The sequence below is a fragment of the Pseudopipra pipra genome, chromosome 17 (genome assembly GCF_036250125.1).
Source record: "Pseudopipra pipra isolate bDixPip1 chromosome 17, bDixPip1.hap1, whole genome shotgun sequence".
Classification (NCBI taxonomy): Eukaryota; Metazoa; Chordata; class Aves; order Passeriformes; family Pipridae; genus Pseudopipra; species Pseudopipra pipra.
The window spans coordinates 4,136,488-4,162,406 of record NC_087565.1 but is presented as its reverse complement, the minus strand read 5'-3'; the positions used below and the strand labels follow the sequence as shown (position 1 = coordinate 4,162,406).

General features: G+C 55.0%; 1 protein-coding gene and 1 long non-coding RNA gene across 2 annotated transcripts; both read left to right on the top strand.

Annotated features, from left to right (window-relative positions):
• The first annotated feature begins 8,180 nt into the window (after positions 1-8,180).
• Positions 8,181-11,287, top strand: LOC135423572 (uncharacterized). Its single transcript, XR_010434834.1, has 3 exons — positions 8,181-8,265; positions 9,001-9,213; positions 10,280-11,287. It is a non-coding gene; the product is annotated as an uncharacterized LOC135423572 (long non-coding RNA).
• A 4,524-nt stretch (positions 11,288-15,811) lies between these two features.
• Positions 15,812-20,278, top strand: SOX18 (SRY-box transcription factor 18). The gene is made up of 2 exons (XM_064673973.1): positions 15,812-16,490; positions 18,205-20,278. Exons 1-2 carry the CDS (start codon positions 16,088-16,090, stop codon positions 19,053-19,055), a joined length of 1,254 nt encoding a protein of 417 aa, XP_064530043.1. The 5' UTR covers positions 15,812-16,087; the 3' UTR covers positions 19,056-20,278.
• Positions 20,279-25,919: the final 5,641 nt, after the last annotated feature.

Genomic DNA, 25,919 nt, shown 5'->3' with positions numbered 1-25,919 from the left:
GCGGGACACGACGGGAGTTGTAGTCCTGGGGCGCCCGCCCCGCCCTCTGTCTGCCGGAGCGCCGCCCGGCGGCGGGACTACAGCTCCCAGTACGCTCCGCGCCCGCGCCGCGCTGCCCCGCCCGGCCGCCGCGGGGCGCTGTGGGGGTGCGGTTCGCCCCGCGGAGAGGGCTCCGAGCCGGGCCGGGACTGAGCGACCCTCGGTCACTGCCCGCGGGGCTGTCCCGGGAAACAGCAGGAACAGCCTGTCCCAAACTGCTGGGACGAGTCCAGAGGAGGCCACGGAGATGCTCCGAGGGCTGGAGCACCTCTACTCTGGGGACAGGCTGGGAGCTGGGGCTGTTCAGCTTGGGGAAGAGAAAGCTCCAGGGAGACGTTAGAGCCCCTTCCAGTGCCTAAAGGGGCTCCAGGAGAGCCGGAGAGGGACTTTGGACAAGGGCAGAGAGTGACAGGGGAACGGCTTCACACTGACGGAGAGCAGGGTTAGATGGGATATTGGGGAGAAATTATTCTTCCCTGTGAGGGTGGTGAGGCCCTGGCACAGGCTGCCCAGACAAGCTGTGGCTGCCCCATCCCTGGAAGTGTTCAAGGCCAGGTTGGACAGGGCTTGGAGCAACCTGGTCTAGTGGAAAGTGTCCCTGCCCGTGTCAGGGGGGTGGGAATGGGTGAGCTTTAAGATCCCTTCCAACTCAAACCATGCTGAGATTCTGTGACTGTCATCCGTGGCTGCACTGAGCCCCTGGAGCAGCGCTGGCCCCGCTCTCGGGTAAACCGAGGCGCTGGGCTGTGCCCCCCGCACGACCTCGGGGACTGACCACCAGTTACCAGCGGGGCTGGCGGGGTGACAAGGGGCCGGATGGTTTGGGGGGGCCCAGGCTGGACCCCCCTGTAGATGGCACTCGTACACTGTGCGAGGGCAGCGCATCCCCCGGGAGCTGCTGTTGAGCGCTCTCGCTCCCTCCAGCTGGCGCCTGGCAGAGGGAAAACTCCCATGCCTCCTCCTGCTCAGGCGCCTTCACAGCCTTCACCAAGCACCAATGTTTCAGAGAGAGCCTTGACTGTGCTGGTAAAGAGCAGCCGTGTCCTGCCCCGACGGGGCTGCAGATCATATGAAAGCACGGGGATGTGCTACGTGTGGCCTCGGGCTGCACAGTTAGGTCTTGGGAACCAGAATTCACAGTTCTCCACTCCAACCCATGCTCTGTCCTGGGGCAGCGGAGTCACTGAGGGCGGAATCATAGAATCACAGAATCGTTAGCATTGGAAGGGACCTCTGGAGATCATCCAGTCCAACCTGGCAAAGGCAGTGTCACCTAGGGCAAGTGACACAGGAACACATCCAGGTGGGTTTTGAATATCTCCAGAGAGGGAAGGATTGAACAGATCAGTGCTAAAGCTCTGCTAGGTGGCTGTCCCCCAAATCTGCCCATTAGGTACCTACAGCTGCCAGCTTGCTATTCTTTATGGCAGCTCACATGGAGCTGGACAGACTTCTGGGATCCCCTTGAGCAAGAACTGCTCCCTGAATACGTGAGACAGTTCGGTCCATCCTCAGAACAGCAGAGTGGCTCCAGACCAAATCTGAGCTCCAGACCCTCTCCCTGGCATGACACTTTGAGCTACCTTGAAACTTCTTGGCTTGTCCCCATGGTTGTGAATGCAAGTTCCCTCCAACCCACCGTCTGGAGCCTCTGCAGCATCTGGAAAGCCTCCAACCCTTGGCAGGGTCTGGCTGTGGAGCAAGGGGGTGCCATTTTGGAGAGGCCCACCTCTGTGAGGGAGGAGGAAACAAGTCCCAACAAGGGGACCTTCTGGAGGTCCTTGGAAGCGGGCAGCTGCCTGTCCCGTGTGTGGGGTCGGGTCACGCCGGTCCTTGGCGTCAGAGACACGCTCGAGCGGCACTGCTGCCACTGTGCCTGTGGTTTGTAACACTGCAACGCGAAGATGGTTCCTGACCACAAGTATGGCCGGGGACGTGTCTCAGATTCCAGAGCGCACAGTCACCGATGCCGAGCGCCGTCACCCCATCGCTCCCGGCCTGCGAGCGGGAACCCGTCACCCCGCCAGCACTGGCCCCCCACCACGGCCACTGGCCTTGCCCAGGCCTCACCACTGCCTGGCTGGCAGTGGGTCCCCAAGGAGCAGGATGGCATGAAACCCTCACGCCTGCAGCCCCATCTGCCTGCCAGGCACATCCCCTGTCCCTGCCCGCCCACGGGCACAGGCCGGCTCTGCAGCCCAGCCCTGCCAGCTCTGCTCTTCCCAAGGGTTAACAGGACAGGCGTTCTGCAGAGTGGGGAGGGTTTCTGGCTGACCTTGGCTGGGACTCAGCGGTGGCGTCGCTCAGCCCGGCCCCCCGAGCGTGGAGCCGGTGGCCCGAGCACTCCTCGAGCCTGGGTGGAGGTAGATCCAGAGGAAACTCCACCTCCGCGGGAGCCAACCTGCTATTGCAGGAATTCCCAAAGAAATTCCCGCATGGGCTGATCTGTCAACGGATCCATGAACTTTCTTTTACCTCTTGTGAAAGCAGCTACTTGAATGTGCTAAAAACAGCAGGGGTGAGCCCATGGCTGGAGCGGAGCTCTGGGGAGAGGCTGGGAGGGGGCTTTAGCTGACCCCTGCACACCAAGAGGCACCCTAAAGGTCTCTGTATGTGGTGCCTTGCTGGCAGCTGCCCTCAGCAGGCAGAGCTGGGGGAGCCAGGAAAAGTTTCCTGCAAAATAAAACCCCACAAAGTCTCACCTGGTTTTCCCACTGGGCTACAGTATTTCCCAAGTGACTCTCAGAAGATTTGTTTGCAGTAGAGGGGCTGGATCAAGTCAGATGAGCTTTTCTTGCTTCCAATATCCCCAGTAAGTTCAAGTCACCATTATTCATTTTGAAATCAGCCACCCAAACTCCACCCTTTCCCTGCTTCCAACCACTGGAGGCTTGATCTGGTCCACTTTTGGTAAGGCAGAGATGAGAGGCCCTCCTGGACTCAGCCTTGTCCACCCACCCACCAACCAAGAAACCCCCAGGGAAGCTCTGCCCCGAGACACCCCCTAACTTCAGGGATGCCCATATCTCCAGGTCCTCAGCCTTGGGGTCACCACTTGAAGGACTGGCTGTCCCTGGGTGACACGCTGGGCTCTGAGCTGGTAGTGAGTGACCCCATCCAGGGAACAATGACAGCCAGTAGCTGACAGAACCCAAGCTAGGAGATGGGAGCAGCTAATGTAGGCTTTGCCAGAGCAGCACTTATTTTGGGAAGGGGTTTTGATGCGTCTTCCCTCCTTTTCACCCTTGTGAGCCTGCCTTGGCAGCAGCAGAGCACTCCTAGCTCTAATCCTCTAACCATGAGCTTGTGGAGGAAGGGATCTGCCTTTTTCCCTCCTCCTTGCAGCTGTCTGATGTCCTTAGTCTCCTAGCCCTGGCACTGGGGACATTTGACCCTGGAGGCCAAAATCCTCCACACAAACATTTAGGAAACCTGGCTAATTTGGCGCGATTGATGTCTCACATTTCTGATTTGCAGACCATCCTGCTTTCTCCTTTGAGGAGCCAAGGGACCTCTCCATGCCTTGCCTTGTGGCACCAGCCCTCCTAAGACAGCGGAAAGCATCCTGGTTCCCAGAAGATATTGCAGGATTCATCCATGCCACTCTGAAAGAGCAGCCCACAGAGGCTCTGTGTCCTCCACTCCCCACAACCTCCCACTGCATCCCTCCCGAGATCTGCTGGTGAGCAGCCTGTGCCTGGGGACACTGCCATCTGGACCTCCTGGGACAAGTCCTGCACCAGGAAAGGCTGCAGGATTTGGCTACAGTGGGCAGCAGCTGCGGAGGGGAACGTGGCCAGGACCACCCTGTGTGGTAGCCCAGCCTCTGCCACCCTGCAAAACAGGGAGCATGGAAGAGAGGACATAGAGGAGATGATGGTTCCCCTGGGCCCTGCTCATCATGAGTGCCAGGGTGGAGTTTGGACCTCCAGCTTTGCAGATGCTCTTCTGAGACACTTTGGATATTCCCTAAACCTCTTCCTCCTAACAATTTTAATTATACTGGCTGCTGTTCAAAATAATAATGACAGGGAGAGGAGTCAATGCTAAGCAGCAGCCTGTCACGCTTCATGAGGTGCCCTTGGGGGACACTGGGCCAGACAAGCAGCCAGCCCAGAGTTGTGCCGGCCAAGTGGGTGCCGGCTGCCACACCAAACCAGCCACCAGTGGGCTTTGGGGTCTGGGCTGGCCTCTGTGTGAGCGTGAGAGCGTGTGCAGGCACTCAGGTCTCCTTTCTCTCCCCCTCTCTGTCTCCTTTTATTTGCCTCCATAAAACATAGGAAGTTCAAGCCATTCATTTTTCTATTTGTGTCTCCCTCCCCACGCCCCGGTTCCCTCCCTTGCCCCCTGCAGCCTCTCAGCTCGCTGCTTGCCCAGCATCCTTGACCCCGAGAAGTCTGGTGTGTATGCACTTCCCTTTTGGCCCATGGAAAGCGCCACTCTGAACTGGTGCCTTGATAAGTCTGCTGTGGGAAGGCAGGGGCTCCTGGGCTCCCACACAGGGCTTTCCCATGTAGCATTTCCTATGCTGTCCCTGCTCCCCCACACCATCTCCAGACCCGGGCAGTCTCTCCGGATGGCGGTGCCCCTCCCTGGCAGCAGGTCTGTCCCCTTCAGGATCCCGTGACTTGCTCTGTGTCAAAAGCCATGGCATGTGGAAGGAGGCCTCCTCCTGAGGAGGAGGATGTTTGATTGGCTTCTCATGGGCTGACACAGCACCTCTCAACTCACCTGCAGCAAAGGATTGCAAAGGGCTTGAACCCCCCGGCCCCTTCCTCTTGGCACTTTTGCAGGTAGAGCTCTGAAACACTCTCCCACAGAGTTTGGGATCAAAGGGATCTGTGTCCTATCTGCAAAGAAGCAAGCACGTGGCAGAGCAGACAGGACTGGGGTCAAGACCTAAGAGGGGCTGGAAACTGGGTTTGACTGGCAGAGAGGAGGAAGGAGAGGATCAGCAAAGAGGGCTGAGACCTTTTCTCTGTAATACTCCCCTCGAGCTTCTTTGCCAAGGGACGAGAGGCCCTTGGTGCATCAGCTGTGGTCTGGTGGTGTGCCAGAGGGCGAAGGCAGCGTGCTCCCTGCCTCACTGCATCCATCGCTCCCTTCGAAGCCCCCTGGACACCCCTTTGCCCTGTGTCATCAGGACAGCAAGGCCCAGCAGAGCCAGGTCTCCGGGGTTGCGCCCGCTGCTCCCGGCAGTGATGGGAGCACAGATAAGAGCGCTCTCCCGCTTATCGCCCCATCAGCGGCGCTGCAGCGGCTCCGCTACCCCACCGCCGAGCACCGAGCCCTGATCTCATCAGCGCGCCGAACACTTGCAGCTCGAACAATAACCTCCTTCCCTACCCGACACAATTCCCAGAAATGCACAGCCTCCTGCTAAAGCCTCCCTGGGGGAAAGCATGCCAGCCGGCCTGTCGGCACCAGCACGGACATCGCTGCCAGCCGCTGGCAAACGCAGCCTGCTGCGTCCCCGGCGAGGAGGTACCTCTGCAAAAACAAGGGTGTGCTGGGTGTGGTGGAGGGAGAGGCCAAACTGGAGTCCTTGGGGCCACCCAGGAGCTGGGCGTCCTCAGGAAGTACCTCTCCCTCTGGGTGTTCATGGCCAGGTGTGTTGCCCCTTCCCAGCCACCCTGTTTGCAGCCCCTGGCTTGAGTGCTGTCACCCTGCTCACTCCTGATGCCTGCTGGGTTCACAAAGGGGCCAGGGGGAAAAACCAAGCCCGACTGCCTGAGCTGGGAGGGTAGAGACAGGTCTCTGGGTACTCCTCACCCCAGCGGGGAACTCCATCCTGGAGAGGCTTTTCCGCATCTTGCAGTATCCCTAAGTGACTCAGTCTGCCAGAGCCTTTCCTCGTCACAGCTGAGTAATTGCTATTGCCTCTTCCAGATTAAATATCTGGACACTCAGACAGGCATGGCTGGATGCTCAAGGCAGGTATTTACCTTGCCACAGCTGAGCTGGGAGTGGGGAGAGGGCCCCTTAAGCTGGCACAGCCATCCTTTCTCCAAGGGCTTCCTCTGGAGCTCGTCAGCCAGTCTACCCATACACAAGGCCAGATAGGCCATCCAGGGAGGGGCAATAGCGGCCCTGCCTGCACAGGCAGGGGCACAGCAACAGACCTGCAGCCTCAGACCTCACAGTGATACAGCAGATATGCCAAATCTCCACACAGAAGGTGCAACACCAGCACACATGGATGGGGAGCAGCACCTGTCAGGGCACAGTGGTGTCCCCAGTGCAGGAGGACCAGCCTCATGGTGTCCCTTACACGGGATGCACTGTTCATGAAAACACATGGGGAAGTCCAAGGAGGACAGACTCACTGGCTGCATCGGGCTTCCTGCCTCCTGGCCCCGGCCGCCGCCTGACATCATTGCTCCTGGTGGGAATGGCCACCCTGGCCCCGCTCGGTCCCTGACATTAGCCAATAATTTCCTGACCTCCTGTCCGGCTTTTCAGCCTCCCACAGCCCCCCATGGCGTGGAGGCTTTTGTGCCTGATGTATCTGAGGTACATAGATCGCTGTGCCTTTTGCAACCGGACCTGTGTATCTCACATTGGCCTTTTTAGCCACCAGCGCGCTTGTAGCAAATGTGGGTAGGGCACTTCCCAAATCTTCATTCACGAAGCTTAGCCATGAAAAATTATGAAAAATGAATCTGAGGTATATAAATATAGAGAGATATAGATATAGATATAGATGTAGATATAGATATAGATATAGATATAGATAGATATAGATATAGATATAGATATAGATATAGATATAGATATAGATATAGATATAGATATAGATATAGATATAGATATAGATATAGATATAGATATAGATATAGATGTATGCTTGACTCCTGCCACCATGGCATGACTGCTGGCAAACCTGTGTTCTCTTCCTCACTACCATGGGCACAAGGGAGGTGATGCTCCCTGTCACCTCACCATCCACATGCAAGGGTACAGGATGGCACTGCGCCTTGATTCCCATGCTCCGTCTGCTTCCCACCCCTCTGTGGGGTGGCTGGAGACCCTCCATCTTGCACTTTGGGTCCCACATTCCTTAAACACCCTCCCTGTGCCCTCATCAGTGTGTGGCATCAGGGATCAGGACCTTGCCTTGATCCCAGGGACACAGCACAGCACTGGGGCTGGGGCAGGCTGAGCTGCTGGTATGTGACAGCCCCACGAGCTCCATCCCTCTCATCCTCCCATCCCACTCATCCACCTACAGATTCAGTCCAGACCAGGAGTATGTGTTCTCCAGAAATCCCCTGTTTATAATGACAGGGGCCAGGAAGGCTGAGGAGGTGGAATGTGGGGGGAAACAGCACAGGTGTTGGAAGGATGATTCCTCCTGTGAAGCACAGGAATGCACCATGCACCGGCCCTGTGGAGGCACTGACCTTCCCACCATCCTTGTATGTGTCCAAGTGATAGCAGGGTCTGGGTGCAGCGTGTGCTGCCTCACCCATCCACCCTGCACCCCTGGTGTGGGTTTTTCCAAATACATAGACTTTGTTGTGAAAATGTGGAGGATCCAGCAAATCTCAGGCTGTGGCTGCACAGCCTCTCTTGCCTTGCAGCCATGAGTTTTTTTCCCTGGGTGACTCCTCGTGAGCAAAGCATAACCTTGGGCTAATGCACTGCAAACCTGCCCTTGTCCAAACCCGCTGCCATCAGCATTTTGCTGCAGCTGCTTCCAGTGCTGCTCTAAGAGTTTTTCCTTGCAGCCTAAACCCCCACCGCTGGCTCCGTCCTTCTGGCCCCAGCCCACTGGGGATGGAAGGTTTCTCCTTCCCGAATACAAATATAACTGTAATCTGCTAAACCCTGCTGTTGATCCTGACTGCATCCTCCTGTCCTGAGCTTTCCTACAGTGCCTTTTATACCGGTAATAGCACCAGGCTCCTTCTCCCATCATTGTTGACTCGACAATGAAAACTGTTTGTATTATTGTGTCCCCGAAGCTTTGCCAATAGCACATGTGTCCCGAGCTGATAGCAACAGGCTTTGGCAAGGCTGCAGCTCCATCAGATAAGAGCCTTTAACCTTATTTCTCCAGCTTGAGCGCTCCACGAAGGGCCATTCTGTCGTGAGCTTTTCCTTATCCTCCCCGAGCACTTGCAGATCAGAGTGAGACTCCACGGGCCAAGAAAAGGGGTCGCTGGCAAAGGGCAGAGGTGGAGGTGTTCAGGGCAAGCAGCCTGGGAAACGGCTTCAGCTTGGGTGAGAGAAGAGCCCTGGGGGGAGATGGAAAGACAGAGCTGCTTTCCCAGGCAATTTAAGGGCCAAATGCACGGCCGTCCCCCGTCCCCTGCCTTCCTCAGGGACCCGCTCCACCCCGCCGTGCTCCACCTTGGCCCGGCTCCCGCGCACAGCAGGAGCAAAGTGGAGGAGAAACACTGGAGCCCGGAGGCCCTCGCACGCTCCCGGCTGGCCCGCGAACAAAGCCTTTCCCTTGGAGCCCTTCCCTGCAGCCTCCCTCCTACCCCGGCCCCCTGCGCTCCGCCAGCCGCGGGATCCCCGGCACCGGCACAGCCTTGGGGGTCCACACCATCCTCCTCATCCCACCCTGCATCCCTGTGCCGAACCCCTCCCTGGCTGCTCTCAGCATCCCTGAGCTCTGCTGCTGGGAGATTTCACTGCTGCTTTCTGAGCTGCAGCACAAAGGATGCTCTGAAATTGGAAAGTAAAGAAAACAGTGCTGCCTCTGGCAATGTTTTAAATCTCATTTTTAGTCCAGTTTATGGGAGGGATGTCATAGTTCTTGGAGTTCTGAGCTGCAAATGCTGCATGTTCCATTTCCCTTCTGTTAATGCAGCATTGAAAAAGCAAAAGTTGTTCCTCTGCTGGCAGGGAGGGAAAACTCTCAGGTCCTTCTTTTTATTCTTAGCATTATTATTGTAATTATGATCTATTCTTAGTAGTATTATTGTAATTGTTATTATCATTCTCTCATAGGATAGAAGCACTCTATCAAAATTACCGTGATACATCCTGCCTTTGATGGGGAGATTATTGTCTCTAAAGGGCCCAAGGAGAGGCTGGGCCTGAGGAGAAGCCCCATGCCCTGCAAAACACATGGGGAAACTGAGGCACAAAGCCACCACAGCATCTCCCCTTCTCTGGGCCAAAACTCCTCTCTTCCACTGGTGTTTCCTTGTCTACATGAAGGTGAGTTTCTCTCAGCAACATCCTCATCCTTTCTGCTGGATGGTAAAAGCCTTGGTGAAGCACAGAGGTGGCCACAAGAACCTGTGTGCAGTGGGGTGGGCTGCAAGTTTTGGTGAAGGTTGTCACTTCTAGGGATGCTGCAAAGGACACCCCTTCCTCCAGGCCTTGCCGCAGTGATGCTCAGAAACCAGGGAACCACCTTCCCAGGATCCTGTGAGTGAGTCAGCCCATGTGTGGAAAACCTGAGCAGAAAGCACTGGGTTGGGGCCTGCAGACAAAGCAAGGAGAGGGGAGAGGGGAGAGGAGAGAGAGGAGAGAGGAGAAGGGAGAGGGAAGCACGGTGCAGCCAGCAGTCATCTGCCATCTGCAGCTGCCCGGTGAGGTAATGCCTCGTGCTAAGTTAAACCATGTCAGGAGCCACAGCAGCTCCTGAGAACAGCAAACCTTTCCCAGATGGAGATGTCCTGTGCTGCTGCATCAGCCTTCCCAGCAAGAAAGTAGATGACTTACCTTCCTGCTGCCAGCTGGGGGGCCTGATGCCCACAGGGGTGCAACCAGCCACTCCCTCACTCCTGCTCCCCTGCTGCTGGAACTTCGTTTTAGGGAGCAGAAAGGCAATAACCAACTCAGCCCTTGCTGTGAGCTCCTGAGGTGTAATTGCTCTGTTGCCTTCCGTCATTCCACTTCTCTCCCCCGCTTGAAAGTGGCATCCTCATCCACAGTGGTTATCCATGATGCTTCCAGCTGAATGATGCTCAGGGAGCAAGGGATAAGAAGACACCCAGTGAGGCCTGGAGGTTGGGAACCCACAGAGCACATCCCTGGTGAGAAAAGCGTCTGCAAAGGGGAGGCTGCACTTTTCCTGGGGGTCACATTGTCTCCTGGCAGTCCCCGAGGCTGCAGGTGAGGGTTCACCACTCCACGGAGAGGGGCCACGGTGGAGCAGCAGCCGGCCGTGGTGCTTGTGGGCACATGTGGCTGCAGGGCCACAGATGGGCAGCCCTGACCCACCTCCTCAAAAATCTAGGCTCAGAAACCCTCCTAATTGTAGTTTTCCTTTCTCCAGCACCCAAAAGGAGGTCAGGCAGACCGGAGCAGCCAGCCTGAGCATGCAGAGGGAGCAGGATCCCGGTTCTTGGCTGCATCTCCTGCACAGACACCAGTGAGCAGGATTTTCTGCCAACTCAAGCGATGGAAGCAGTGAATAACCCTGGCATGCCCAGGCTCTGCACAGCCCAACTGTCGGCCAGCTGCCTGTTCCTGGGAGGATGCAGTGCCATAGGCAGAGAGCATTTTCGTACTGTAATCAAGAAAAGAAATTGTGCCGATCGGAGCAGCTGAATGGCAGCCAAATCTGCTTCTCGGCGGCTTTTCTACACTCTGTATTCATGTATTTGGCATGAGTAGCTCTGCATTGAGGTAATTCATTAATGCTCAACCAAAAATGTGTTTATGGGAGTCTTGAAATAGTTGGTAGAAGTGTAAGACTTTCCTTCCTAAAAGCCTGGGCTCTCTCTGTGATGGGAACCGGGTATTAAAGCTCGAGTGCTGCTGCAATCAGCTGCCAGGGAAGCGACTCCATGCAGCGTGTGTGCAGTGCATGCTCCAGCACGCTCAGATCCCCTTGTGCTGAAGCCTTTCCATGGATTTAGTCAGGCCATAAGCACCGTGGGTGGGATTTGCAACAGCTCGGCTCATGCTTGGGGTGTGGTTGCTTCACCCCGGGTTTCACAGAGAGCAGGTTGGAGAGCAAACACAGGGTGATGTGGCTGGAAGTGTGGCACCCTGAGCTGGTAGGACCATCACCAGAGAGTCAGGGCTGTGCCAGGAGGGGCTGTGGCAGGGCAAAGGCAGGGGAAAGGGAGGCAGGACAGGCCTGGTGAGGACCAAGGACTCTGGCCATCACCCAGGAGGCTGTGGCGGCTGTGCCTGTGTGGAGCAAACAGCTTTTTCAGGTTAGCTGTGGGTTTCACTGCTTGCACAATGGGTATCGCTGTTGTCGTTCCAGTTATAATCCTGTATAAACAAGGCTGACCTCTGGTTATTGAAAAGAGCTGAAAATAAAGACAACTTTCTCCGCTTCCTCGGATGCGATGTCTGATTGCCAGGCTTGGCCGGCACAATCCTCACCACGCTCCCAGCTCAGCTCCCGTGGCTGTTGGGGACCTGCCAGCGTGGTTGGCAGCAGGGCAGAGCAGCAGTGAGCACCTGAGCAGAAAGCCACTGTGGCCCAGGACACCTTCCCTCTGTCCCCAGTGCCCTTCACTTGTCAGAGGGAGCTGGAAGCCAAGACAAAGAGCAAGTGAGCAGAAAACAGCTGAGCCAGATATTCCCCGGACTGGGACTGGCACAACCACCCGCTCTACCCCACTTGGTGACAGTCTGGTCCCTGTCTGGGGACATGGAGGACATGTCACCCTTGCACAGGAACATGGCTGCAGCCAGGATGCTCCTCACACGGATGCTGAACCGTGTCTGCTGGCGCCCAGCAGCCCCCGGCTGCCTCGCTCGGTGCTTTCCAGCTCTGCCTGACCCACTGAACTATTTGTGCCCGAGGAAACCAGGCGCTGAGCTGGGCCCTGGAGAAAGGGAGGCTCCAGTGAACACAGCATTTCCCAGCGGATGACTTCAGCCTCCCGGCAGGGCTCTCACACAGCCCCAGCCTCGAGTCCTTTGCTCTCCAGGAAGTGCCTTTCTTTGGGAAGCCTTTGTTCCAGCAATGCTGGAGCAGCCCCAGCCCCAGGGGAGCCCACAGAACCTACTGGCACGGGGGCACCTCTTGGGGCACAGGGGCAGCCACCAGCCTGGGCAGCCCTGCACAGGTCCCCAAAATTCCCTACTCCAAGGATCCTCATCTTTTTGGGGATGAGGAAGCAGGTGCGGGTGTAGGTCACGTCCATCCCACCTGGCTGCACTGCTCAGGGTACCTGTGCAGTGTGGCCTAGCAATAATTATTAGCTATAATTAATAACAGATCTCTTCCTGTGAAACATCTCATTCATCCAGTCAGACACACCACAGCACCAGCCACAGAACTAGTGGTAATTTTATGGTGATTAATTAACCAGCAGCATGAACACATCTACAGGTGAGGCTGGTCCATGCGAGCGAGTCAAGGCAGCGCTGGGCACCACAGGAGGGTACAACACCTGCACCCAGGCACCAGGCCCAGGGACTCATCCTGCCCCTGACCCTGTCCCATCACCTGCGCCCCTTGTGACCTGTGCCCTCTGCAAAATCAGGATAAAAAGCAATTTTCCCATCACAGTTTGTGTCCTTGCTGCTGCTGTGATGCAGGGTCCTGCCACCATCCACCTGCCACCTCTGTTATCTGGATGCAAATTTTGAGGGTAAATCCCTTGGATTTGGTTGCACAGCCCCAGCCTGGGGCTTCTGCACCAACGTGCAGCCGTCAGCAACAGAAATAACCATCAGGCTCAGCTGGCAATTCTCACTTTTCTCTTCTTGCCATCCCTACAAGCCCCACTTTGAGCCCCCAGATCCCCAACACCCCTTAGGATCGTCCAGGCGGTTCCACAACTATTTTTAGGCGGGTGGGAGCTCAGCGTTGGACCTGGCTGGGAGGAATAACCGGGAGAGAGCGGGCAGGCAGGCTGGGGGCGGGGAGGGAAAACGCCTTTGTGCTGGGGAGCCGTCCCGCCACGCTTCCTCTGCTAGGTGTGGTGCTGGGCTGTGTGGGATGCTAGGAAGGGAAACCAGAGGCCGGGGTGGGGTCAGCCAGCTGCCAGCTCAATAAAGCTGAGGAGGGAAAGAAAAAAAAATTGAACTAAAGAATACTCAACTCCTGAGAGCTGTGTGCAGGACTGGGGTCCAGCTCACCCGGCTCCAAGGCCACTGAGGAGGGTGGGGGGAGAGGTCACTCGACTGGCATGCACTGATCCTGGCCCTGCCCAGGGATGTCCAGAGCTTCCTCCCTGGTCACTGCTGCAGATGCAGCTGGTGAGGAGCCAGTGAGTTGCCAGCACCCTGCGTTGCATCCCCGTGGGTAGCAGGGGGAAAGGAGGGGGTTTGTATGTCCATCTCCCTCCCAAGAAAAGCTGTGCCGGGCACAGACCCTGCAACTTCACCCCCCACTTGGCTGGCTGAGAGAGGTGGCATTGTCCATGATGGCAGGCAGCACACCCTCTCCATGCCCCTCACAGGCTGGGTCAGGTATTTCTTGGGTGCTTTGCACTCCGGCATTTTTGGGTGCTTTACATGCTGCTCCATCCCCCTCACAGCTCTCCTTCCCCTCTTTCTCTTCTGCTTTGCATCCTCCAAAAACCATGCCACTCACCGTGGCTCTTCTCCCCATTCCTTTTTTTCCTTCATATTCATTCCTTTTTTCCTTTCTTCCATTTTTTTCCTTTTTTTTTCCTTAATGATTTCCTTAATGGTGCAACACTAACAGCAAATGCATGCATGAGGAACATCCCTACTGCAAGGCTGGGTTTGCAGACCCAGTGTGAGGCTGGGTTTCACGTGTGCTTGGAGGTCAAAATGCTCAGCTTTTCTCCATGGGTAGAGAAGGTTCCAAACTACCCCATTGCAACAGCAGCACTGCCCTGATCCCAGTCCCTGCACAGGAAGAGCATCCCATGGGGAGGAGGCCCAGCCTGGAACAGCTGCACAGAGAGCATGGAGAGCAAGAGGCTCTGCCTGCCCCGGGAGGGTTTGCCCCACTCTTAGCATCATTTCCAGGGCAAGCAAATCGGAGCTGCCCCCACTCCCACCTTGCTGCAGCTCAGCCCCACCACATCCCAAATGTCAACTGGTGGCACTGGTTCCAATCCCAGCTCTGGGACAGTTCTGAGCCCACCCAGAGGCCGAGGATGCTGCCAGGGCCATGGGGGAGGCCATGGAGAGGATGTGAACAGGGAAAGCAGGACATGCTTGGCTGAAGCCTGGTAGAAGGGCCAAGATCAGTGTCAGGGTGATGTTCCTGGGACATCCCCAGCAGCTGCCCAAACTGATTGCCCCAAAGGCTGCTCTCACTTCACCCCACAAGCAGCCACACGTCCCAGCCTGAGGGCCCCCAGCTCCCCCAGCACCCACCTTGCTGCTCCTGTGGCAGGGGTGAAGAACCAAAGCCTCCAGGGGCTGAGCTCTGGACGGCAGCAGGGGCTGCTCCTCTGGCATGGCAATGCTGTGCCTCCCTCTGAATGAGGGAGAGCGGACAAGAGGCTCCTTGAAGCCACATGGGCTCTCCCATGGACTGGTGCTGATTTGCTCTTGCAAAATATTAATAAGAAGCTCCAGGAACATGAAGGAAGTCTCGCCCAAAACCTCTGTCGCTCCTGGCTGGTGATTGAAGAATAAGTGAGACACAATTTTTTCTTTTTCCTTTTTTTTTTTTTTAAAGGCCTTTGTTTTGTTTAGGGTTAACAGCAGATCGGCATTTCCAAATCACTTCCAGACACACAGAAACCATGGCATGCAATACCCCACGGCTGCGAGAGGCTGGAGCTGGGCTCTTGCGCAACCTGGTGCCCCAAGTCTTCCTAACGCCGAGGTTCACATTTCAGGCTGGGGTCTGGGGCATGTCCACAGCCAGAGGGGGCTTGAGGGCAGCTACCCGGAGCTGGGACATCTTTCCCAAGTCAGCCCAATTGCCCGGGGGGTGTCAGAGGGCAGGGACAGTGAGCCAGCACATCTCCTTGACTGCAAATGGGTCCCGCAGAGTTCATAACTCCCCGGTGCCAAGGGCAGGAAGGACCTTCGGACCACCTAGCCTGATGCTTGGCGCTGCAAATCCCTGCTGGATGGCAGCCAAGGGAGTGCAGCAGTGACCTGGTGTCAGGGGACGTGCTGCTCCGCCGCGGCTGCCGATGCCCAAGGCATCAGCATAGCCATGCCAGCTCCAGCAGCTCCAGAGGCTGGTTTTAGCTGCATTCACCTGGCTGCTGGTGAACCCCCCATTCCACAACAGTCCCTAGAAAACACTTTTCATGCGAACGGTGCTTAAAATCAAGGAGCCATTTCTCTCCCCCCCACCCCGGCATTGAAATTCCCACCAGAAAATTGCCGGGGGAAGAGGGCTCGCCCCTGCCTTTATCCCAGGGCTGATCCCGACCCCGGATGGGGAATGCTGGCCAAAACACACACACGGAATAAGTCATGAGAAAAATAAACGCCGAGCCCTGAGCATCCCTGTGCTCCTGCGTACAGCCTGGCAGGCAAAGCTGAACACTTCCCTGCACGGTGGGTGGTGGGAGGCAAGGGTAGGGCACGGAGCAGAAAAGGGGCTTGCAAAATAAATAATAATTAAAAAAAAAAAGAAAAAGACAAAAAGAAAGTCATACGGAAAGGCAGAGAGGCATCCAAAAGGCACGAAGAAAGAAAAAAAGAAAGAGAGAAAGAGAAGGCAGAGAAAAAATTAACAACCCTCCTCCTTGGAAGGAAGAGAACTAGGCAGCAGCGTCCCCACCGGTCCCGGCTCGGCCCTGCCCGGGTGGCTTTTCCTGCTGGTGCCTGGGGACGCCCCCCTTCCTCCTCCTCCTCCCCCTCATCTCCTCCTTCTCCTCCTCCTCCCTCTCGTCTCCTCCTCCTCCTCTCCCTCTCCCTCCTCCTCCTCCTCCTCCCCTCGCCCAGCTGATTGGTCCAGCCCGGCTATATTTTGCCCCTTCCAGCCCAGCATCATCCCAAAAGTTTTTTTTGGGGGGAAAAGGGGGAAAAAAATAAAAAAAAAAAGAGAGGAAAAAGAAAAGAAAAGAAACCAAAACAAACGCGGGCGATCCCGAGTCCCCCGAAGGCAGGCGAAGGAGGCGAGCGGCGGGCGGCTGCTCAGCGGTGCTGGACTCGGTGGAACGCGGCGGGACCCCGATTCTCTCTCCGGCACCCGGTCGGGTCTGACACAAAGTGCTGTCCAGCTGGAATGAATATATCTGAGTCTAACTACTGCCGAGAGGAGATATCGCAACCCCGGGGCGACTGTTCATGGGTCACCGCCGCCGTGCCGGCCGCTGAGCCCGGGCTCGCCTTCCCGCGCCCCCCGGGAGCCGCCTCCCCCTCCAGCCGCACGCCCAGCCCCGAGCCCGGCTTCGCCTTCGGCCCCGGCCCCGGCGGCGCGGCCCCCGGCGCGGCCCCCAGCCGCACGCCCAGCCCCGAGCCGGGCTATGGATACAGCCCCCCGGCCGGTCGCCCCGAGGGCAAGGCCGCCGAGGATTCCCGCATCCGCCGGCCCATGAACGCCTTCATGGTCTGGGCGAAGGATGAGCGCAAGCGGCTGGCGCAGCAGAACCCCGACCTGCACAACGCCGTGCTCAGCAAGATGCTGGGTGAGCGGGAGGGGTGCGGGAGGAGGGCTGGGGGGGGGGGGGATTCGGGGATACGGAGCTGTGGATGCGGGATGGGAGAGCACAGGGCTACGGGATGCTGGAATGGAGCTAGGGATGCGGGGATGCTGGATTACAGGGATGGGGATGAGGGGGTGCAGGCTGGGGATGTGGGGATGCAGGCTGGGGATGTAGGCTGCAAGAGCACAGGGTTGTGGGATGCAGGCGTCCAGAGCTGGGGATGTGGGAATGTGGGGCTGGGGATTCAGGCTGCAAGAGTAAAGGGCTGCAGAATGGGAGTATCGAGCTGGAGACACAGGGATGTGGGGATACAGAGTTGGGAATACAGGAGTGCAGAGGTACAGGGTTGGGAATGTGATCTGCAAGAGTAAAGGGCTGTAAGATGCAGGAGTACAGAGCTAGGGATGTTGTGGTGCAGGGCTGGGATTGTGGGGGTAGGTTGTTATGGGTTAGAGTGTCCAAGACAGTGGAATGAAGGAATACAGGGCTGGATATGAGAACTGCAGGGGTCCAGGGCAGTGGGATGAAGGTGTAGAATATACGTTGCAGGAATACAGGGAGTCAGGGTTGGGAGTGTAGGATGAAGCAGTACAGGGATTTGGGATGTGCACTGCGAGGATACAGGGCTATGGGATGCAATCTGCGAGGATATGAGGCAGCAGGATGTAGGATAAAAGGACATGGGGCTCTGCTAGCCAGGCTGCAAGGATATGGAGGTCCAGGAGCTGCATAAAAAGGATGGGGTGCTGTGGGATACAGGGATAGGGTGCTGTGGGATACAGGGATAGGGTGCTGTGGAATTCGAAGATGGGGGATTCAGGTCTGCAGGCTGCAAGATTAGAGAGCTGTGGGCTGTGAGCTTTAGAGATATGGGTTGAAGCAATACCAGCTGAAGGCTGCAAGAGTGCAGGGCTACAGGGATGTGGACTATAAGGATGCAGGGCTGTGGGATCAAGAGCTGTGGGATGTGGTGTTAGAGGATGGGGGACTACGGGAATGTGGGATGTGGGGATACAGAGCTGCATGTAGGCAAGATGCAGGGAAATGAGGCTTCAGGATGCAGAGATGCAGGGCTGTGGGGTTTGCAGCTGTGGGGATGCAGGATATGGGAATACAGGCTGCAGGATGCGGGATACATGACTGTAGGATGCGGGATGTGGGAACACGGGAAGCAGGATATGGGTAGATGGAGCTGCAGGATGCGGGCCTACGGGAAGCAGGATATGGCCAGACGAAGCAGCAGGATGCAGAGACACGGGGCTGCAGGGTGTGGGGATGTGGGATTCAGGATATGGCACTGTGGGGTTTGGGGATGGGTGATTTGGGCAGCAGAAGTGCGGGGCTGTGGAGGTGGGATGCAGGGAAGGAGGCACACCAGGGGCTGGACTGTGCCATGGGGCAGTGGGAGGCAGAATCCCCAGCCCTGGCAGAGGGGTTCCCGCAGCCCCCCTGGGTGTTGAACCCCTGTTCTCCCACAGCACTGAAGTGCTGGGCGCAGCTGCTGGACACGGGAATAGCCTGGCTTGGGCTCTCATTCCCCAGCTCTTTTTGTGCTAGTGCTGAGACCACACTCAGGTGCCAAGCCATCCGAGGGAGCCCTTCCCACCCAAGGACTGCTTCTCCCCAGGTGTCCCTGTGCCCTGGCCGGTGCTGGGTGGCTGAGCCGTTGTCACAGAGCTTCTCTTTCCCCCTCCAGGCCAGTCGTGGAAAGCGCTGAGCGCCAGCGACAAGCGTCCCTTCGTGGAAGAGGCAGAGCGACTGCGAATCCAGCATCTCCAGGATCACCCCAACTACAAGTACCGCCCAAGGAGAAAGAAGCAAGCCAAGAAAATCAAGAGGATGGAACCCAATATCCTCCTGCATAACCTTTCCCAGCCTTGCAGTGACAACTTCAGCATGAGTCACCATGGCGGCAGCCAGCCGGGCCACCCCCAGCCTCCCCCACTTAACCACTTCAGAGAACTCCACTCCATGGGGTCGGATATTGAAAACTATGGCTTGCCAACTCCTGAGATGTCTCCCTTGGATGTCTTGGAACAGACCGAGCCGGCGTTTTTCCCTCCGCACATGCAGGATGACTGCAACATGATGCCCTTTCGCGGCTACCACCACCATCACCAGATGGAGTTTCCCCAGGAGAAGTGCATGGGGCGGGACGTGGCCGTGCCCTATGCGCAGACCCCCTCACACTTGGCCGACGCCATGAGGACTCCCCATCCCTCCAGCATATACTACAACCAGATGTGCTCGGGAACTCAGAACGGGCTTTCCGCCCACCTGGGCCAGCTCTCGCCCCCGCCTGAAGCCCATCACATGGAGAGCGTGGATCACTTGAACCAAACCGAGCTCTGGACAGACGTTGACCGCAACGAGTTTGACCAGTATTTGAACATGAGCAGGACTCGTCCCGAAGCCTCGGGACTCCCTTACCATGTCTCCCTGTCCAAAGTGACTCCTAGAAGTATCTCCTGCGAGGAGAGCAGTTTGATATCCGCCCTGTCCGATGCCAGCAGTGCTGTTTACTATAGCCCCTGCATCACCGGTTAGGTTGGTCCCACGGCACGATGCACACACCAGGAGAGCCCCGACTCTCCTCTAAAAGCAAAAAACCATCCTCCTTTAACCACGAGCTCCATCATATTTAGAGTATCTCATTAAATGCATCGCTTTCTTGTTTGTTCTTTTTTTATTTTGATTTTTTTTTTATTTTTTTAGAGACAGATCATGCTGAACTCACTGATATACCGTATAACTATATAACACAGATAGACGCCTTTCCCCACCGCGCTCCCTGCTCCAGCCCTTGGCAGGGCACAGCTCTAGCTCCCACCAGCTCCAAGGGGCATTTTAAAGCCAATTCCAGTAAATCCTGCCTGAAACAACCACACCAGGATGAGCCGAAGTGACCTGCCCCCAGTATTTAACCCAATGGCAGGCGAATTTGTAGGGGGGGAAACTTTTAGGAAGACTTTGCCAGGGCTGTTAAAGAGTCGGCGCCCATTAGGGGTGGGCTTTAGGACAGTTTTTACTGTATTCTCAGCAATATATTTTAATTGGGCAACAAAACTATATTTTTACTAAGCATTTTTATATATAAAATGGTATTTAATGTCTTTTGGGGTTTTTTTTATTAGACTTTTTAAAAAGAAAACGAGGGATATCCATGAGATCTAAAGCATTTATGTAGCAAAGCTGGATTTAAAAAAAAAAAAAAAAAAAAAAAACCAAAATAAAAAAAAAAACGGAGGAGAAGAAAAAAAGGAGATATTTTGTGAAAAGGGAATGAAAATGTAAATATTGTGGAACAATTGACTGGAATTTTGTACAAAAGAAAAATATGACTGCAAACACTTTTATTGTCTAGAACTGTATGGAGAGCAAACTGTTTTATACTGGTTAATTATTAAAACATCTTCATATAATTGTTCCCATCTTGTGTGCTTGTTGTGTGAACACATATTTTCCGCAAATACATGTTGTCCCAACCATTTCCAGATTTTTGTATCCGTTGATTAATGTTTTGACAACCTGGCAAATGTATTAATTTCCAAGCTGCCGCCCGCCCGCCCCGTCAGCCGCCTCGGGCTCCACGAGTGCAGCTCAGCTCAGCTCGGCTCGGCTCGGCTCGGCATGGGATGGTGGCCCAGGATGGGATACTGGTGGCCACCCCCGGGCACCGCACTGTGTCACCTGGAGATGCTCTCTGCAGGAAAAGCAGCTGTTCTCAGATTTAAATATAATAAAACATGTGATACCCTCCTCCAAAACAAGCCTTGGTGTGGTCATTGTTTTGGCAAGCTGGCAGCGCGTCGCTGCGTGGTCCCCATGGCTCACCCTGTTTGCCCGTGAAACCCCCAAAAATTAGAGCCAGGCTGTTCTGATGCCTTCTCTCCAATCCTCGGAGATGGAAGAAAACCCCATGTGCCTGAGTCTTTCCACCTCCTGGCCTTCACTGGCTGCTTCCCGGCTCCAGCAGTGGCAGGTCTTGCCGAGCAGTCACCGTGCCCGGCCGGATCCCGCTTGGAGCTGCTGGTGCTTTGCTGGAGCTTCATCCCCCTCCTGTGAATCACTTTGTGATTTACAGTATTTTTTTGTGTTCCATTTGAAAAGGAGGAACAACAATCTGTTGCTTAAAACCCGGTGGCATCCGTTCCTTGAGCGCCGAGTGATTTAAACCAGGCTGATATCGCCAAAAAAGGCTATTTAAAAAAAATTTTTTTTCAAAAAAATTGAATAGAAGAAGAGTTTTTTTGTTGTTGATGTTGGCAAAGAATTGCCTTTTAGGGGAAATGGATATTTAACAAATGACATTAATTTTCAAGCTTCTCCTAAATTAAATTCACATTAGTGTTAACAGGACTCAATCCTGACTCACTTTTTTTTTTTTGTTGTTGTCGAATGTGAAGCGCTAATAAACGGGACCACTCTGGGGGCTGGCGAAGCGTTCCCATGGAACGCCACAAAGGCGCTTCATTGTCTTTCCATATACAGTATGTAAAAAGGGGGAATACATGGAAAAATGACCTCACTACCTACACGGGAGGGCTGGCGGGCGCCCGGCGGGTGCCAGAACCCGCGCTGCAGCAAACAAACACAACACCAAATGAGAAGCATCCTGTGCCGCCGCCGATGACTATGAAAGGAAGCAGCCGGCTATGGGCTCCATCCCGCTCCGCTCCCTGAAGCGGCCTGGGAGGAAGGAGGTGAGGGAAGGGGTGGGAAGGGGGGGGAAGAAGAAAGCCCTGAGTTATTTTCCAGCCCACAGCTTCCAGGTACCTTCCAGGCGAGGATGCGGTCACTTCCTGCGGTTCAAAGCAGCGATGCGCAGGCTGGTCCCGGCCCAGCTGCCCGTCGCATCATGGAGGAAACATTAAGTCATTTTTCTGCAGCAGAAATTCCCTTCTTTCCCCATGGCTCAGCTTGCCTCGGATCTCAGAGGATGGTTATGAAACCCATTGGGGGATTTTTTGGCTGAAGTGCAATTTGGGTGCAGCGTGCCCTGGTTTCAGGTGCTCAGATGGGCACAGACAGGAGCTTCCCAAAGTACCTGCACTTCAAAACTGTTGAAAATGGTTTTTAAACTGAAGAAGGGTCAATTGAGATTAGATATAAGAAGCCTCTTTTTAGAATGAGGGTGGTGAGGCCCTGGCACAAGTTGGCTAAAGATGCTGTTGCTGCCCCATCCCTGGAAATGTTCAAGGCCAGGTTGGATGGGCTTGGAGCAACTTGGTCTAGTGAAAGGTGTCCCTGCCCGTGGCAGAGGGCCAGACCAAGATGATCCTTAAGGTCCCTTTCACCCCAAACCATTCTGTGATGCATGCTCAAGGATGCTGTCATGGGTCTACAGCAGGTACCAGACTGAAAGCTGTGATGAGTGGTCATTCCCATCCATAAATGCACCAAGGATTCACCATGCTGAAACCCCAGCTGCTGCAAAAACCCCATCTCGCTGGCCAGCCCCACCCCAAGTCACAGGGAAACAAGAGAGAAGGGAAAGGAAAGAGGAGACAAAGCAGAGCAGGGTTTGGGTCATATACAAGCAGGCAGAAGGACCCACGCCAGATTCTGGGAGAATGGCACCTCCTCCCATCATTTGGTGTTCTACACAGCCCTTTTCACCTAAACTCACTGTTTTGGCATCAAGTTTATCACGAAGTGTCCCAAGCCAGCTTGGTTTGGGGCTGGTACAGACCCAGCAGTGGTTTGGGCAGGCACCTTCCCACAGTGTCAATGGTGCAGCATCATGGCTTAGCCACAGCCAGGACAGTATTTGTCCCTTTCCAAATCCAGGGTTTGGTGAGGCTGGTCAGCACCAGGGCTGATCTGCTCCACCAGGAAGGCAGAGAGCGCAGAAGACCCTGGGAGGGGTGCTGGGTCCTTGGGAAGGGTCCTGGATCCTTGATGGGCTTTAACCATACCACTAATTTTATATATTCTTTTTATGTTTTCATTTATTGGTTATATATTTTATATATTAGTTCTATGTTTATATATTGGTTTCATACATTATATATTATTTTTATATTTTTGTACATTTGACATTGTTATATACTTTAAATATTTTATATATTACTTTTTATATTTTTAACATCTATATTGTTTTTATCTTTCCCCTGTCCCCCTACAGCCACCCTGGGGCCAGGAAACCATCCCCCAGTGTTTTCTTTCACTGCGTGCCAGTGGCTCAGGTGTGACGTGGGACTGGAAATGGCCAGGACTGACATAGTTTGGGGATGATTTCACTGCCGTTATGGCTCAGGCTGGGGCTGTTACTGCGCAGCCCCTTCCGATTTTTATGACTTAATCTCTCCAAAGCTCAGGGCCGGATGGTTTTGGGCTGAGGAGGAGGAGCGAGGGGCTTTTAGCAGGTCGTTACGGCAGAAATATGGAGAAGGTATTTGACAGGTATATGGAAAACCTGACAGCCCATCCCGCCAGCTCTCCCAGAATTCAGGGAGAGGGGGAGGTGACATCAGGTCCTACATGGGCTTTATGGGCAGGTGGCATCTGCCTCTTGTCCCCTGGGGGGTGTGGGGCAGTGGGTTCTATCCGTATGTGTCCCAATATCTGTGTCCCAATATCTGTGTGTGCACAAGCATTTGTGTGTGTCAGGGTGAACACATGTGCAAGCACGTGTGCATCCGCGTGTGCATCCATGTGTATCCATGTGTGCATCCATGTGTATCCACGCGTGCATCTGTGGATACGTCTGTGTATACACGTGCACATGCATGTGCATCCCTGTGTGTGTGCATCCCTGTGTGTGTGCATCCCTGTGTGTGTGCATCTCCACTCCTGCACATCTGCACCCATATGTGTCCACGTGTGTGCACACATCCACATGCACACACATGTGCACGTGTGCATGTATCCATGTGTGTGCAGCCGTGTGCACACCCATGTGTGTGTGTGTGTGTGTGTTCTGCTGGAGGTTCACGGGCCGGGTTTATAGACGTTCTGGTTTTTTTACGGCGTTATGGAGCGCTCGATGACATCACCCAAATATTAAAACCGCATGTGCCAGCCGGCCCGGCCCGGCAACACGCAGCTCCAGGCTCGCCCTTCCCAAGGCTGAGGCCACGATGAAGCCAGGGGCAAGTGGGATGCACGGGGGGACAGTCGGCAGCTCTTGGGCAGCCTAAGCCATCCCAGCACAGAGCTCCCCATCGGGAAGGGAATGCTGACACCACAGCCTCCATGAAGTCGTCCCAGCTGGGATGTGTTCGGGGAATTGGAGCCTCTTGGTCCGTGTATTTTGGGTGCTCAGTGCATGGGAAGATGTTGCCAGTGCTGGTTCCCCACTGTGGCAACAGGCAGCTGCTTTAGACCAAGTGATGGGATTTATATTTTTCCCCCCAGTTGCACAGAAAAAAAAGGAAAAAAAAAAAAAAGGAAAAAAAAAAAGATTTATCAGAATCAAACCTGTTTGTAGGAAATGGCTCCAAAACATTTCCTGACTCGAGAAAAAGAGCACTGGAAAAAAAAAAAAAAAAGTGTTTCCAGGTTTTTTTAGATGGGAGGCAAAGCCTTTGGAGAGGTAATAGCATTCTGTGGTGGGAGGTTAACCAAAGGGAAAAGGTTGAAATGCAAAGAAAGTTTTCAGATGTTCCCAGAACAACCTTGCCTTGCCGAGCAGAAGCAAAGTTCCCAAACCTTCCCCAACTTTCTTTTTTGCAGCCCAGTTTGGGAAAGGAAATGTTTGGAAATCTCAGCTCTCCTTGCAGGACAGGAAAGGCCCTGTTTCCTCCACTCCGTGCCCAGAGCAGCCAGGCAGCAGGGACACAGAGGGTGAGGCTGGATGCCCTCCCCAGCTCTGCTCCCAGCAGCAGGAACACCGAGCTCTGCTCTGCTGGCTGCCACAGAGAGGGGAGGGCAGCTCCCTGCAGGGAACAGGGGCCATGGTATCATAAATATTACAGGTTTTGTAAAGGAAAAAAAATAAGCCAATGAGGAGCCCTTAATGTGCCCTGGGAAGTCTGTGCAGCCTGAAACTCTTCAGCATTTCTCTTACTGAAAGTTCAGCCTCTACATCCCCTGTGGGGCTTTGGTTGTGCCCCTGCAGCTCCTGGCATTGGCCCCACCAGCCCTCACATGCCTTCCACTGCTTAGGGCCTTCACAAGGACGTGGTCCTCCAGCCCCCAACCCCACACCCACCATGTGCTCACCCAGCACCATGCTGGGGTCCCCTTTGGACTGTTTGGCAGGTTTGGGTCTCACAGGGAGTCATTGGGGAGTTTGGGAGCTTCTCCTCCCCACTGGCTCTCAGCCGACTGAGCCCCACAACATCTGTCAGAACCATTTTGTGCTCCTCTTCTGAGCTGAGCCAGCAAATCTGTGATGTACCCAGAGGCCAAGGGGTCATGGAAGGGTTGAGAGTGCTCTCCAGAGGTCACCTAACCCAATCCAACAGAACCCAACTCAACAGAACACAACCCAATACAACCAGTACGGTGCCACATAACACAACACAACCAAACTCAATCTAGCCTAGAACAATCTACCATAACCCAGTCCAACCCAACCCAGCTAAAGGTAACCCAACCAAAGGCAACCCAGCATATCCTAATCAATTCAACACAACCAACCTAACCCATCCTAACCAGCTTTAAGCACATGACACAAACAACCTATCTCAGCCTAACCCAACACAGCCCAACCACCTCAGCTGAGCCTACCTAACCCAACCTAACAAGCCTAATTCAGCTTCCTATCCGAACCCTAAAGCAAGCTCCCCATTGCCTCCTGCAGAGCTGAGCTCAACCCTTCTGGGATGCTGCAGTAGTTTCAGTGGTAACCTCTCCCTCCTTCTATGCTCAGCAGCCTCAGGGGGGTTGAACCCTGCAGGGAACTGAATCACGTCCCCCCCACCGTCGCGGGAGCGTCACAGACCGTCTGAAGCTCGTCAGGAGAGTCAGTCCAGGCCGCGCGGGGCCGTTCTGGGAAGCCGTCCAGCCATCCGCTGGAGAGAGGAGGCTGCCTAAAAATGACTCTGCTGGCTCCTCTCCACACTCCGACCGTCCCATATGGAACAAATGTACATTTTCCATCAATTGTTTGTATTTTGCATTTAAAGAAGGAAGGGGGGGAGAGAAAAAAAAAAAAAAAAGGCAGCAAGCAAGCGGGTTATACATATACGCAAAGCGTCGGTGACAGCAGATAGGCCCCATCGCGGAGAGGGAGAAACACTGGCCGGCGTTCAAGAGACTCAAATGTATGGTATGAAACAATAAATTTTAAGTGTGTTTTGACATATTTGGTGGTCTCTGCCTCATGCTTAATGAGCATTGGTCCACGTTGCGGGGGAACCGCACAGCTCGGGGTGGTTGGCAGGCTGTGCTGGGGCAGGGGGAGGTCAGTGGCCAGCGAGGCCGGAGGTAGAAGTTGAGGTGGTCCCGGCATGTTTGCCCCAG

Coding starts and splice junctions, on each gene's coding strand:
- SOX18 (XM_064673973.1), top strand. CDS start 16,088: ATGAATATATCTGAGTCTAACTACTGCCGAGAGGAGATATCGCAACCC. Junction 16,491..18,204: donor CGTGCTCAGCAAGATGCTGG/GTGAGCGGGAGG, acceptor TTCCCCCTCCAG/GCCAGTCGTGGAAAGCGCTG.